This window comes from Mangifera indica, chromosome 18 (assembly GCF_011075055.1).
Source record: "Mangifera indica cultivar Alphonso chromosome 18, CATAS_Mindica_2.1, whole genome shotgun sequence".
In the NCBI taxonomy this organism is placed as follows: Eukaryota; Viridiplantae; Streptophyta; class Magnoliopsida; order Sapindales; family Anacardiaceae; genus Mangifera; species Mangifera indica.
The window spans coordinates 6,009,524-6,023,838 of NC_058154.1; the positions used below are offsets into that span (position 1 = coordinate 6,009,524).

Here is a 14,315-nt window from a genome sequence, read left to right on the forward strand (position 1 = left end):
AAAATACACTTCTAATTATGCATTCTTACTCTAAAAGGTTGTCATATCTTAGAGTTGTAAGAAGTAGATATACATAGTCTTATGCATAATAAAAGTTGAATTTATAGCCTATTCAACGGTTGTGCAAAAAGTATTTTGGTTAAGAAGTTTTTTTATGAATTTAGGTATACAGGACAATATGGTTTGACCAATAGTTTCCATTGCGATGATCAAGTTGCAATAACTTTTTTCAAAAGATTCCAAATTTTATAGTAGAAACAAATATATTAACACTTGATACAATTTTGTAACAGACATCATTGTAAAAAGGGAAGTAAGTGTACAATATATTTCTATGGATTATATGATTGTTGATCCTTTGACCAAACATATTCTAAGAGATGTATATCTTGCATATGTTAAATCTCTTAGATTGCATTGATTGTAATTGATATGTTGTTGCGCATATATATTATACTTGTGACAAAACATCAAAAACTATGAATACAAGTTTATTTTATTTTTGAATTCCAATTATGGAATTCTTGGCATTTCACAATATACACTTCATTTTTTGGAAGTTTAATAAGGTTAAAATGTTATACAAGTTATAGATTGGTTTACTTACATAAGTAAATGCCTTTGGCGTTGGAAAGTGAGCGAAGATAAAATATATTTCTTGAGAGAAAGAATTATTAAAGTTGAAATGTTGCCTTGATGGTAAGTCAAAATGAAGTCATGGATGAACATATTTGACAATGATTGCTTTAGAATTTTCACATTCAATTAACTTGTAAATGTCAAATGTTACTTATTAATTAATACTTACATGTTCAAAGATATTTAAGAACTTATGTTAGACAATGGGTGTAGCGACTAAACTCAGATCTATACAGTGTTTATGTATGACATTTATGGAGAATATATACTGTAGCACATGTTTCATATCATATGTGTATAGTTGACTAATAAAGGTAGTGAGTGAATAAATCCTTGCTTCCTCATTGTATGAAACTTTTTTAGGCTTATCTCATGTTGGTATCTTTATACTCATTACTATTATTCTTTGTATTTTACTATTTTAGCTTGTTACCTATGACTTAAAAAACAACTAAATTTAAATTGAGAACCTTGAGTTGAAGCGGAAGACTGACTTATTCCATGTATCTATTGGTAGGCCGATCTTGTCAATCACATGAGATATGACTTGATTATAGATACATAGGGAGATAATATAATATTTGTTTTGAGGGATTAGAGAGATTGGTGTTATCAAGTAATTATAAGGTATAATAACAAAACTAACAATAGATTATTATATATTTTTTTGAGATTGAAATAAGTATGTAATTTCTAACAGATGCATAGTAATTAGCTCTTAAGTTTAGGTTGTTCAACTATGAAATATGTTATTGCATGAAATTTTTGTATATAAGTATTTGGTTTGGATTTTTCGTCATGTGTGAGTGAGAGATGTTAGGTTTGAATTCACCTATGATGACCAATAAACTACCCATTGTAGTTGAGGAGACAGTTGAGTATATATATAATGTCCCAAAATCTATCGTAAATTTATTAAGGAATGCAAAAAGAACGCAAAGATTAAAAAACTCTTCCTTTTTTTGTTCGTAAAACCAAAAGTCAACACTATACAGTTACACAAAGTGTGTTGTAAAAATTGATAACGCTTCGAATCAATTCATACTATAAAAACAATTCAAATATGCATACTTTTATTCTTATTTTTTTGCATAATTGCATACTTTTTTTCATCAAGAGGTGCGGTGGCTATGGTGATAATATTGTCATGTTGTGCCGACAGCTTGACGATGTCTATCGTGGGATTGTATGCCTCTGTGCTTTGAAAAGAAACAAATTGAAGTTTGTTTTCTTGCGACGCATGGCAATATCGAGTGTTCAATCTTAAAATGTACATAGGTGCTTGTGATGTAAGTGCATACACATGCTTTTTTGTTGGTTTATGCACAACGAATATATGTGGTCCATAAAAATTAAGAAACCCGTTAGAAAATTGAAGATAATCAAAGTTCTACTCCGTTAAAGAGATTTACATATCATTTTCTCAATGAGTTGTACTTGCACATCAAGTGTACATAGAAAGTAATCTTAGGCTAAGAATTGGTGGACGACGATAGAATTAAGGGGATTTGAATATTGCTGAAAATTTGTTAAATAGTCAGAAAACCCAACAAGGATACTAAAAAAATAAATAAATTAATAAATAATGAAATTAAACAATTAGTCCCTGGATTCTGGAATTGGATGGTGATTATTAGGAAGAAAACTCCATTTTTTTGCTAGGTTGGAAAACGGATCCATTCCACTTGTAACCGAGTTCCCATCTCTTTTAAATCATTGATGATAGTTGTTTGCAGTTCATCTCTGCACCTCAACTATAATTCTTAAGATAACAGCTCCTAGTTATTTTGTGAGTGCGTTTCAATTCTTATGACCGAATTTCCCAGGGTTTTCATAACCCCTCGAGTAACGTTTACTTACGAATCATTTCAAATTTTGGTTTACCCAAAACACGACGACTTAAAGTAACAGTTTCACATGAATGATAATACCTTTTATAACAATTTTACTGGGACCGAATACTGGAAACTATAGCTAAATAACTTGACTGTTTATTCATAAACTGAAATGTAAGGACTAATAAACCAGAAACAATGTACACATAATATCAACGCAAATTACACTTTAGTTTGGGCTACAACAATTGGCTTGTTGCATTATGTCTTGGATTAATAATGCCATGTTGATGTAAGAAGATCCGCCTTCTTCTATTGCTCGGTTTGCCATCTCTGCAAATTCAGTGGCTCTTCTTCTTCTCTCATTTTTTTCCTCTCCTTCATCCATGAGTATGTTTACAGCTTTTTCAACATCTTCTTTCTTTACCAGCACTCCAATCTCCTCTTCCTTCCCCAGGGTTAGTGGAACTTCCACCCCAATCTCCACACCAATCTTTAGAACTTGAACAATTAACTTCTCATTACAAAATTGGTCTGCGAAAAGTGGCCAAGTAATCGTTGGCACTCCGGCAGATATCCCTTCTGTTAAAGAATTCCAGCCGCAATGTGTTAAGAATCCTCCAATTGCAGGATGTGACAATATTAGTATTTGCGGAGCCCAACCCCTTATCAAAAGACCTCTCCTTTTAATTCTTTCCTCAAACTTTTCTTCTAAAAGCCACTCCTCTAACCCTCTTGATTTGATTCCTTCCTTTATAACCCAAATGAAAGGTTTCTTTGATGCTTCTAAGCCCAAGCCAAGGTCTATCAGTTGTGCAGTTGCTAAGTTACAAAGACTTCCAAGACAAACATAGATGACAGAGCTGGGTTGCCAAGAATCAAGCCACTTTAAAAATTCAGATCCATCAACTGATGCTCTGTTGCCTCTGTGAACTTTGTCGACGTTGTCTTTATTACATGCTGAAACAGGGCCAATACACCATACCTTTCCATTTTTTGCTTTCTTGTATTCATTAACATAAGCTGACTCTAGTTCCTCAAACGTATTTATAACAACCCCGTACGATGCCATTTCAGATGCAGAAATTTTTTCACTGAAATTTTTCACACGTAAGGCTTCTGGTAATTGAGCTTTCGTCATTTCAATTTTATCAGGCAAGCCAGGAACGACGAAGTATACATGGTCAGAGGTAATATTCTCGTGAACCTTGGACGTCAGCAAGTTGTACATGCACAGGTGACAGAAGCAAGAAAATCCATAGAAAGTAATCCTGGGAACATTGAACTTGCTAGCGATTTTCGTTGTCCAAGGGTAGCACATGTCAGAAATTACGCAGCTTGGCCGAGGTGTTAACTGTCTGAACAAATTTTCAAAAGGCAATTCAAGCATGCCAGTGGCATTAAAGAAGTTCGCGGCTAAGTCGATTGTCGTAACCAGGTCAAAATTTTCAAAGCCTTCTGGTAATCCAGCTTCTTCGCACGGAAACGAGAGTTCAATTAACTGTATTTGTTGGCCGGATTGTATGGCACGAGCAAGAAATGTTTCAAATCTAGCAGCATTGATTGGCGTGGTGACAATGGTAACCATCACACCTTGCCGTGCCAACAATTTTGCAATGTCTACCATGGGAATTAAATGGCCTTGAGCTAGAAATGGTAACAATACAAAGTGAAGCTGAGAGGACTGGGAACCCATGTTTCCAATTTAGGAGATGAGGATATTGTGGCCTAGATCGGGCTCGCCTCTTGTCAATATAAAAACTTACAGTGATTATGCTAGGGAATGTCATCTTCCAGGTTATATGACGTGGCTCTAGATGAGCATGTTTTGTTTGTCCACGTATAACGTGGCTCAGAGCAGTGGCTGAACTGTAAACTTGGCTGAAAATCAAACTTGTGTGGATAACGCCCTCCAACTTGTGGTGCAGAACGTAACATATTTGTTTATTGTATATTATATAAAATCAATTAATTTATATTAAAGTTTAATCTATTATACTTATATATTATTCATTTATATTAATTTTTATTAGATATGAAACTTTAATTTTTAATACTCTCTCAAATACAACTATCATAAACTGTTAAATCTACCATTTGATTGAATATATTATCACTTGATATTAAACTCACTTTAAATTAGTACTTTTAAATCATTTTATAATATTAGATATATCTATTTGATTCTTGGGCTCTGATACCATGGACTGTGAATTATTGTGACAAAGTAAAGAGCATTGAAACCTAACCCTACTATGAGAATCAAAGAGATGCAAAAGACAATGAAAGGGAGAGCATGGAACTCTCTAGAAGAAGAGAGAGAGAGAGAGGGTGAGATATTTTTGTTAAATGTAATTAAAAAATTACAACTATTGAGAGTTATACACTTGAGTGGAAAAGTCAGGTCTCATTAAGGAACAATTAAGGCCATTACATTTACAAAAGTAACACCTTTTGTGCATCAAGATTTGAAGACCTGCAAACTCATCCTTATATACTAACACACAACAATTCAGTTGTCTTTTCACTATGTTTAGTGAAGGGTGAAATAGTCATTTTACCCAATAAACATGAATCGTATTTATCATATAACTACAAGTCAAATAAGCGAAAAACTTTTTTTTAGAAGTTTTGATATGTGTTTTGGTATTATATGGCTTGCCTTACAATACCACAGATATGATCATATTCAGATTATTTGATTTTAAGCATTTGTTTTGTAAATTATGAACCTTATTATTGATGTGTGTATGTATGAAATACACAGAAATGGGGTTTATGATAGTATATTTTTAAAATGAATTTTGGTTTATTTTGTCAAATTCTTTAAGTTTTATTTATTTTTGATAGTTTAATCTTATTTTGCACTTTAAATCATATTTTAGATGTTTCGGAGATGTTCAAACTTTTTCAAAATAAAAACAGAAGCTAAAAGAAGCAAAAAATAAGAGGTTATAAAAGAAGACAGTGGTTAATTATGGATAATCTTATGGTCATAATTGTACCCATAATTACTGGGTGAAAATAAAATATAAAAAATAGTAAAATAAAGTTAAATGGCACACCATATAAAGGAATCTACGTCTTTTCCATTGACCTGCCATCAAAACACAACAACCTAAAAGATTTTTAATGAGAGAAATCTTCAAGAAACAAGGTGAAGATTGAAGCTTGAAGATCAAACAAGAAAGACCAAAGAGAATCAACATTTTATTAATCTAAAGTTTTCTTATCTCTCTTTAAATCTTCGTTTATTGATTAAAATGTCTGTCTATACAATTTTATCTTGTTTTTTTGATTTGTTTGCCATGAATAGCTAAATTCCTTTGCTGGGATTTATGAATCATCTATAAATTCTAAAACATTATGTAATAGGTTTTGATTATTAATGAATGATGATGAAAGTTTAATTTAGTAATTGAGTTTCTAATCTCTTGCTTAGTGCTAAGGCCTATTACCCTGTTTATTTGTAGATTGATGTGTGATATTAAAAAATACATACACAATTAGTTTATGTCTTTGTTAAACCTATAATTTTATTTAGAGATAAATATAAATTTTTTTGTAGGTGAATCGATTATAATAGAAATTAATGGGTTTCTATTAACATTATAAATTTAAAATTTATATGGATGCCAACAATATTGAGATTAAACCTCCTATTTTCAGATGGTACAACAAAATTAGTTTTATGGGTTAGCAAACAAGGATCCACATGTCTACATCTCACATTTCTCTTAGCTATATGACACCTTCAAGATGAATGAGATTCTTGAAGATGCAATTAAATTGAGGTTATTTCCATTTTCATTAAAAGATTGAGCGACTAGTTTGTTAGATTATAAGGCACCTAGTGCATTTACTACTTGATAGATACTTTCTCAAGCTTTCCTTGCAAACTATTTCCCACCTAGTAAGACTGCTAAGTTGAGAAATGAGATTACTACCTTTTGCCAAAAGGATGATGAGTCTTTAGTAGTCCAACCTTTTTATAATGGTATTTCTTATTCTTTGAAATGTGCTTTGGATACAACTACTAATGGGCCATTAATAGGAAAAACATTTGATGCAGTTTTGCACTTGATTGAAGAAACTACTTCCAAATGTTTTCAATGGTCTAATGATAAAGCTAGTCATAGAAGACCTCTGGGAGTACACGAGGTGGATAGGATTACCATGGTAAATGCTAAGTTAGATACATTGAAAAATAAATTAGAAAGATTAGATATAAAGGTTGTAACTACTCCTAGTTATGAGATGTGTGGTGAAAAACATGCAAGCTCTGAATGTCAATTAGGTGACCATTATGCATATGAGCATTCAAATAAGCAGGTGAATTTCCTTAGCTATAACCAAAAAGGACAGGGTAATCTTTACTCAAACACATATAACCCAAGGGTAACACCATTCTCTAGATATATACCCTTATACAGAATATGACTGAAGAGACATGTATAACTTAACTTCTTAACATGACAAAGGAATAAGAACATGCATTAAAACACTTAATTAAACATGCATGTGCAAAAGGTGTAATAAATAAAAATCTTCAACTCATAAATTAGTCTTAGTAAAACTTCGTAAATACAAATTCACCATCAATTAAAATACTTTGTCTAAAAAATATTTAAATCCCTAGATAAGTGCATAACATGAAAACCATCTAAAATAAAATCTCTAAATCATAAATTATGGAAATGATGATCTTGCCCCTCTACCTTATGCAATAAAATAAGTTGAACTGTTGTCTCCCCTGCATGCACAGCTATTCACCTTTACTTGCAAAACCATAAAAAATGAATGTATGAGTGAAAAACACTCCATACGTAGGTGACCTCTCATCACCTAGCAAAACATAACTGAAATTGGCATTCTAATGCTAGAGAATCTATGTAGCCATGACTTGGCACCCTTCATGCCCTAAAATAGGTCATCTCACATAGTCTAGTGAGACTTAAACTAAACTCAACATATTTGACATCTCGTGAAAGCATTTGATACCATGCGTATCCATTAACTAACTATTTTGACTTACGCACATGTCGACCTAACAATTGGGCTATCTAACTTGGATGATACCCTAGTCACACAAAGAACTAATCATAGTCTCTCCTTTACCACATACGTATAGCTATAAGACCTGCTAACTGAAAATCAACCTTAGGGTGGCCCTTACCATAGGTACATATGTGATGCACTAGAAACCATTAGTGTTATCAATTTCAAAGTATTTTATCTTATATATATATGTAATAATTTATTAACAAAAGAAAGATTTCTTTTCTTCATATACGTAAATTGCATCATTTACTTGCATTTATATAAAGTATGTATGTGAACTGTCCAGATAATTCACTTAGTAAGTAAAACTAAATTATTAAATTGTTCCCTATAGACGTGATATAAATTGGGCAATAATATCATATAGTAGACATACTGAATGCCTCTATTTAATACCATAAGATGATATTGGTGCAAATAATAATAATGGTCATATCATTCGAGCATTAGTATAAATTAACAATTAGTGAACCATTTTTTGAATGTGACTAATAACAATAAGAGACATGGTCATTATATCATAGTCATTACTTATCATATGATTGCATTAATGTATGAAGTAATCCTTTGACCTGAGATATCATGGTCAAATTCGATATAGATGCGTATGGTCCATATGATGTATAAATACAGAGTTAATCATGTTTCACATGAAATGCCATATTGGTCATAAGTTATTTTTATGCAAAGATGAATGATGATCAAGATAAGATCCATTGACTCAACCCAATTTTGAGTTCTTGAATGAATGTCGATAAATATTATAAATCAAAATATTTAGTCAAAGTACAATATATATGAGGTTGTTTGTGATGACATATTTTGAATATATCAATTGAAAATTCGTAAAAAATTAAAATTAGGGTCTTGAAGAACCATGAGCTCAAAATCTATTAAGATTGAACAATAGAAGGATCTTACCTATATAAAACATACAATTGGGAAATTAGATTTGATGGAATGTTTCTTTATCATGGTTTAGAAGCTGTGACACATTGATAGATGTTTATTATAGTCGTTGAGTTTTTGGATGCATTTTTGGATCATCTAAAAAAGGACTCACAACTATGTCATAGTGAACCTAAAGAGTCACACTAATAAACCAAACATTTTAGAAAGTGAGAATTAATTATCCTAACTTAGCTAGCACCTTCCGATGGATAACAAAAGTAAAATCATATAAAGTGTTATATTGGTGCAAAAATGACACTTTAAGAGTTAAGGTGCTGATGAGATAAAATTAGGATGGCTAAAGTATATGTTTGTATACACGCATGATTATAGTTTAAATTAAGAATTTACAAGAACCAAATAACAAAAACATATTTGTTAATTAATCCACCACTATATAAGTGAGAGTATTAGTTCATTTTAAAGCATTCAAGCTCATTTCAACTAAATTCACTTCTCTTACTAAACAATTTTGTTTTCCCTTCTCTTAACTTCTCAGCCAAAAAGGGTTTCACTTGGTTGGTGCACTTTTTTAGAAGCCTAACACCTTGAAGGCTTCTCTACATCATCTTTCCTCAAGTAAAAGCTTGGAGTAGGTAATATTCTATCATTATCTTTGCTTGCTTCCATTATGTTTGATTCTTACACCTTTCTTTGTAGACATGTCATTTTACAACATTTTCTTTTTCATTTTCTTACATGAACTATATGGCTAATGCACCTCAACATTGAATGCATAATGCATCTCATTATTATCAATCTCTTATATAGTCTTATTGCTTTCACATAACTCGTCACTTATGCACCTACATGGTGGCATCTCATAATTTTCTAGACTTTTGTTATGTTTAACCTAGAGTCAACTTGGAAAAATTTTGGTGTCATCTTCCACACAGTCAGATACCTTTGATTGGCTAGCCATTTTTTCTTTCCTATACTTTTCTAGGCTATTCTAATTTAAATCCTCATCATTCACTTAGCTTAGGGGTAAAAGGGTAATTTTGTCTACTTCAAATGGTGCTAGATGCCTTTTCCAGCAATCACTACTTACTAACACAAATGTTCACTCACCCTAATTTTAAAAATAATGCCTCATATTTGAAGCATATAAAAATGTCCCACACGACGCTTGATAGCGACCCTAGGAAGCAAAATCTTATGGCCCAAAATCAGCCCATGCTTCCTGAAATTTTCCATCTAAGAGCTGGACATACACTGCTTAAATAAATTCTTAACTTATACATTTTAATTTCCCAAAAACTTCACCGCATGCAACACGCAAAATGTCCATGATTTTCATAGCATGGTGACTTTCATCTCTTTAGGATTTGCTCATGAATAATCACAAAATAAATAAATTTGAAGTAATACTACAACTTCAAAATTCATGTAACATAATCAACATATGTATCCTATTCATGACACAGCTCTAAATCCCTTGGAGAGTTTCAACCAAGACTGTCATTGCAATCACTTCTTTTTCACCTCTTTCAAGCTATTCTTGGTGGTCCTTTTTGTTTCCGAGTGTCTCGAAGACAAAGAAAGCGTAGGGGTGACAGCGGCTTGGATTTTCCTTCTCCTAATAGTGGGGTTCTATTATTTCCCTCCAATCTCTCTTACTTTTTTTTTACACTATTTTATTCAATCTTTCCTGCTAATGCACTAATGCTTGTAGAAATTATTTATAAGTACTACACCAAGTTAAAGAAACCATCCAAATTTCATATGGTCAAACCAAGTCAATACCTCTAACCCAAACCAAAATTTTAGACAGCCACCTTTAGGGTTTTAAGCTAGAAACACTAACCCATAACCTTTACAACACCCTCAAACTCCTCAAAAGCATAAATCAAATTTATAATTGATGATGGAGAACTGTATCCTTGCTCAAAAACAAAAAGCTAATGCCTAAGATGAAACCATTAGACAACTTTGCCAAGGTTAATCAATTAGCTACACATAATCGGATGTTTGAGGTACAATTGGGTCAACAAGCAAGTGTTTCTAATTATAGAGAAATAGGAAAATTTCTTAGCCAAACCCTATTGGTGTATACACTAGGAACCCTTCGTGTTATTGGTTTTAGGGCATTTTAGTTATATATATATATATATCTAATAATTTGTTGATAAAAGAAAGAGTTCTTTTGCTCATATATATAAATTACTTCCTTTATTTGTTTAAATATAAAGTATGTATATGAACTGTCGAATTCATTCACTAAGTAACACTAACTGGATTATCAAATTGTTCATAAAATATGTGATATTAGTTAGACAATAATACACATAATAGGCATAGTGAATGGATCCATTGAATACCATGATATGATATTAGTGTAAGTGATAATAATAGTCGTGTCACTACAACATGGATTAATGGTTACTGAATTATTTTTTGAATGTAACCAATTACAATAAGTCACATAGTCATTACAATATAGTCAATAACTTATCGTTTGACTGTACTAGTGTACAAATTAATCTTTTAACCTGAGACATCATAGTTAAATCTAGTAAGGATGTGTATGGTCATATGATGCATAAACGCAGAGCTAGTCATGTTTTGTATGAAAAAACCATGTTAGTCATGTATTATTTGTATGCAGAGATGAATGATGATCAAAATGGGATCTCTAGACTTAGAGTTATTAGATTTAAAGTATCTGTTGACTCTATTTGATTTTGAGTTCCTACAAGAATGTTGTTAAATATATGAAACCAAAATATTTTACTAAAGTATAATATAAGTCATATGAAGGGTTTTCATGATGTCATGTTCCAAATATATCGATGAAAATTCATAGAGTATCAAAATTATGGTTTTGACGAATTATAAGCCCAAACTCGATCAAGATTGGACAACGAAAGAATCTTACCTACATGGAATGTATGATTGGAAAATAAGGTTCTATAAAGTGTTTCTTCAACATGGTTTAGGGTTATGACACATTGCGAAATGATTACCATAGTCATTGAGTTTTAGACATGTTTTTCAGATCATCTGAAAAAGGGTTCACGACTATGATATGGTGAACTTAAATGGTCACACCAATAAATCGAGTTTTTTAGAGAGTAAGGATTAATTATCTATTAGCTAGCAACTTCCAAAGGGTAATATAGATTACATCATATAAAGTGTTATATGAGTTTAAACTAACACTTTAAGAGTTAAAGTGTTTGTGAAATAAAAATTTGGGTGGCTAATGTGTACGTACAATATACATGCATGACCATTGTTTAAATTGAGAATTTACAAGGGCCATGCAACAATGATTTAATTGTTAACTTAACCCACCTATAAATAAGCATGGTTTTAGTTCATTTGAGTTAGATGAACTCATTTTTAACTAAAATTTTATCTCACTAAAAAGTTTTCTCTTCTTTATCTCTCTAGAATTCAACCATAATCATTTTGCTTGGTTTGGTGGTTTTCTTTGGAGGCTTGACAAGTGTGAAGTTATGCTCCGTCATCTTTCATCAAATATTCAAGCTTGGAGTTGGTAAAAATCTAACCTTCATCATATATGCTTGTATTATATTGATTCTTGCATTTTTGTCACATGCATGTTGTTTTTCCATCATCTTCTTCAACCTTAAAATCCAAGGGAACATTGTTATCCAATTATGACCAAGAGTGATAAACAATTAGATAGATTTGTAGGCAAGGCTAAGAATGAGGTTAACAATAAGGGTAAGTAAGAGGAAATTAAAAAGCTTAGTGAGGAAGACTTATTAAAGAAAAAGGTTGAAGAGAATGTTCAAGAAGTTCCAAAAAAAGAAAGTCCCATCCAAAATCTGTAATACACCTTTGCCTTTTCCTCAAAGATTCCAAAAGGCAAAGTTAAATCAACAATTTAGAAAGTTTTTAGATTTCTTCAAATAGATACATCTTAATGTTCCTTTTATCGAGGCTATTACTCAAATGTCAACGTATGTCAAATTTCTCAAAGATATCCTCTTAAAAAAATGGAAACTTAAAAAGTTTAAAATTCTAGCAATTTTAGAGGAGTGTAGTGCCATTTTGCAAAATAAGTTGCTGCCTAAGTTTAAAAATCAAGGGCATTTTTCTATTGCCTATGTAATTGGTAAAACATCCTTTGATAAAGCTTTATGTATTCTTGGTGCAAGTATAAGTTTAATGCCTTTGTCAATTTGTAAGAATGGAACTTGGAGAATTAAAACCTGTACCAATGATCTTACAATTAGTAGTTAGATTCATGAAGTATCATATAGGGATAATGGAAAATGTGCTAGTTAAAGTTGAGAAATTTTGTATCTTTGTAGATTTTGTAATGTTCAAGATAGGAGAAGATTCAAGTTTCTCTTATTATGGGAAGACCATTCCTAGCCACCACAAGAGCAATCATTGATGTTAAAAATGAAAAACTCATTTTTGAGATTGGTGATACAGTAGAATTTAACGTTTTCCAAACATCTATGTAGTCTAACATTGTGAATTCTTATTGCAAGGTTGATATCAAAAAAGAATGCACAAACGAGGTATCAAACATGAAATATTTGGAAGACCCACTTGAAGCATGCATTATACGTGATGCTACGAAAAAGGATGAGAAATGTCTTCTTCAATTAAATGAAGTTGACAAATTTAAATTGAATACCAATGAAAATACCAAGATCTACAATGAATGAACTAGAAGATGGAATGATAAGCATATCTTGAAAAAAGAATTTTGTGAAAGTCACATGGTATTGCTTTTTAATTTGAGACTAAAGTTTTTTTCTAACAAACTCAAGACAAGATGGTTAGGACCCTTCAAGGTGATGAAAGTATTCTCGAATGAAGTTGTTGAAGTATGGAGTGACAAATCAAAATCTTTCAAAATAAATGTATGAAGATTGAAGCCCTATTTTAGTTGTGAACCAGTTGTCCTAGGTTTCTCTTGCCCACTATATGATTATCCACCTTGATTTTTATAAGTAGAGGTAAAACTAAGGACCATAAATTAACGCTCTTTGGAGACAATACAAATTTTTCTTTCCTTACACTATTTTCTTTTAGTTTATTGATGAAAAATTCTTCCTATGTTTAGTTTAAACATATTCTTTTTGTTTATGTCTAGGTTAGTTTGGGATGTGAATCAAATAGAGTATAAGTTTGAGCATGAGAAGTATTTTCAAGCTACAAAGGGGTACAATTAAATCATATTTAAATTGGTACTTTCATTGGCTGTGATTTATTTGATTTATCATGCTTTTACTATTGATTGAATTAATTGGACTGACTGATTTCTTATGGTTATTAAAGGAGAGTATGAAATTTGAATTTATTTAAGGCTTGCATTTTAAGTTTGTAGAGCAGTATTAATAGGTGCTAAATATAGCCATAAGAGTGTTTATATTTAACCTCAAGAATGAATGAGAGTTGGTTATTTTCTTTTATTTTTTTCTATTTCTTATATATATGTACGTATATATACAACAATTATGGATGCTAAATATAGCCATAAAAGTGTTCATATTTAACCTCAGGAATGAATTAGGAGTTGTTTAGTTTTTTAATCTTTTTCCTATTTCTTATATATATATATATATATATATATATATATAGACATATATACATAAACATATACATATACATACATACATACATACATACGTGTATATATATATATACAGATATGTATGTATGTATATGTATATGTATATGTATTTTCTTCCAAGCCCGAATCCTTCTTTATATTTTGTATCGCACTAACTACGTTTTCTTCAATTGTGTTATCCTTTTCTCTTTTGTTTCCTAATAACATATATTTTTCCTTCAATTGCAACAACACAAGAGACGCAACAACACCTCCTCCTTTCTTCC

General features: G+C 31.3%; 1 protein-coding gene across 1 annotated transcript; it reads right to left on the reverse strand.

Moving 5' to 3' along the window:
* Positions 1 to 2,608: 2,608 nt before the first annotated feature.
* On the reverse strand, positions 2,609 to 4,359 carry LOC123201273 (UDP-glycosyltransferase 73C25-like). The gene has a single exon (XM_044616700.1). It carries the CDS (start codon positions 4,168 to 4,170, stop codon positions 2,704 to 2,706), a length of 1,467 nt encoding a protein of 488 aa, XP_044472635.1. The 5' UTR covers positions 4,171 to 4,359; the 3' UTR covers positions 2,609 to 2,703.
* Between the last annotated feature and the right edge of the window lie 9,956 nt (positions 4,360 to 14,315).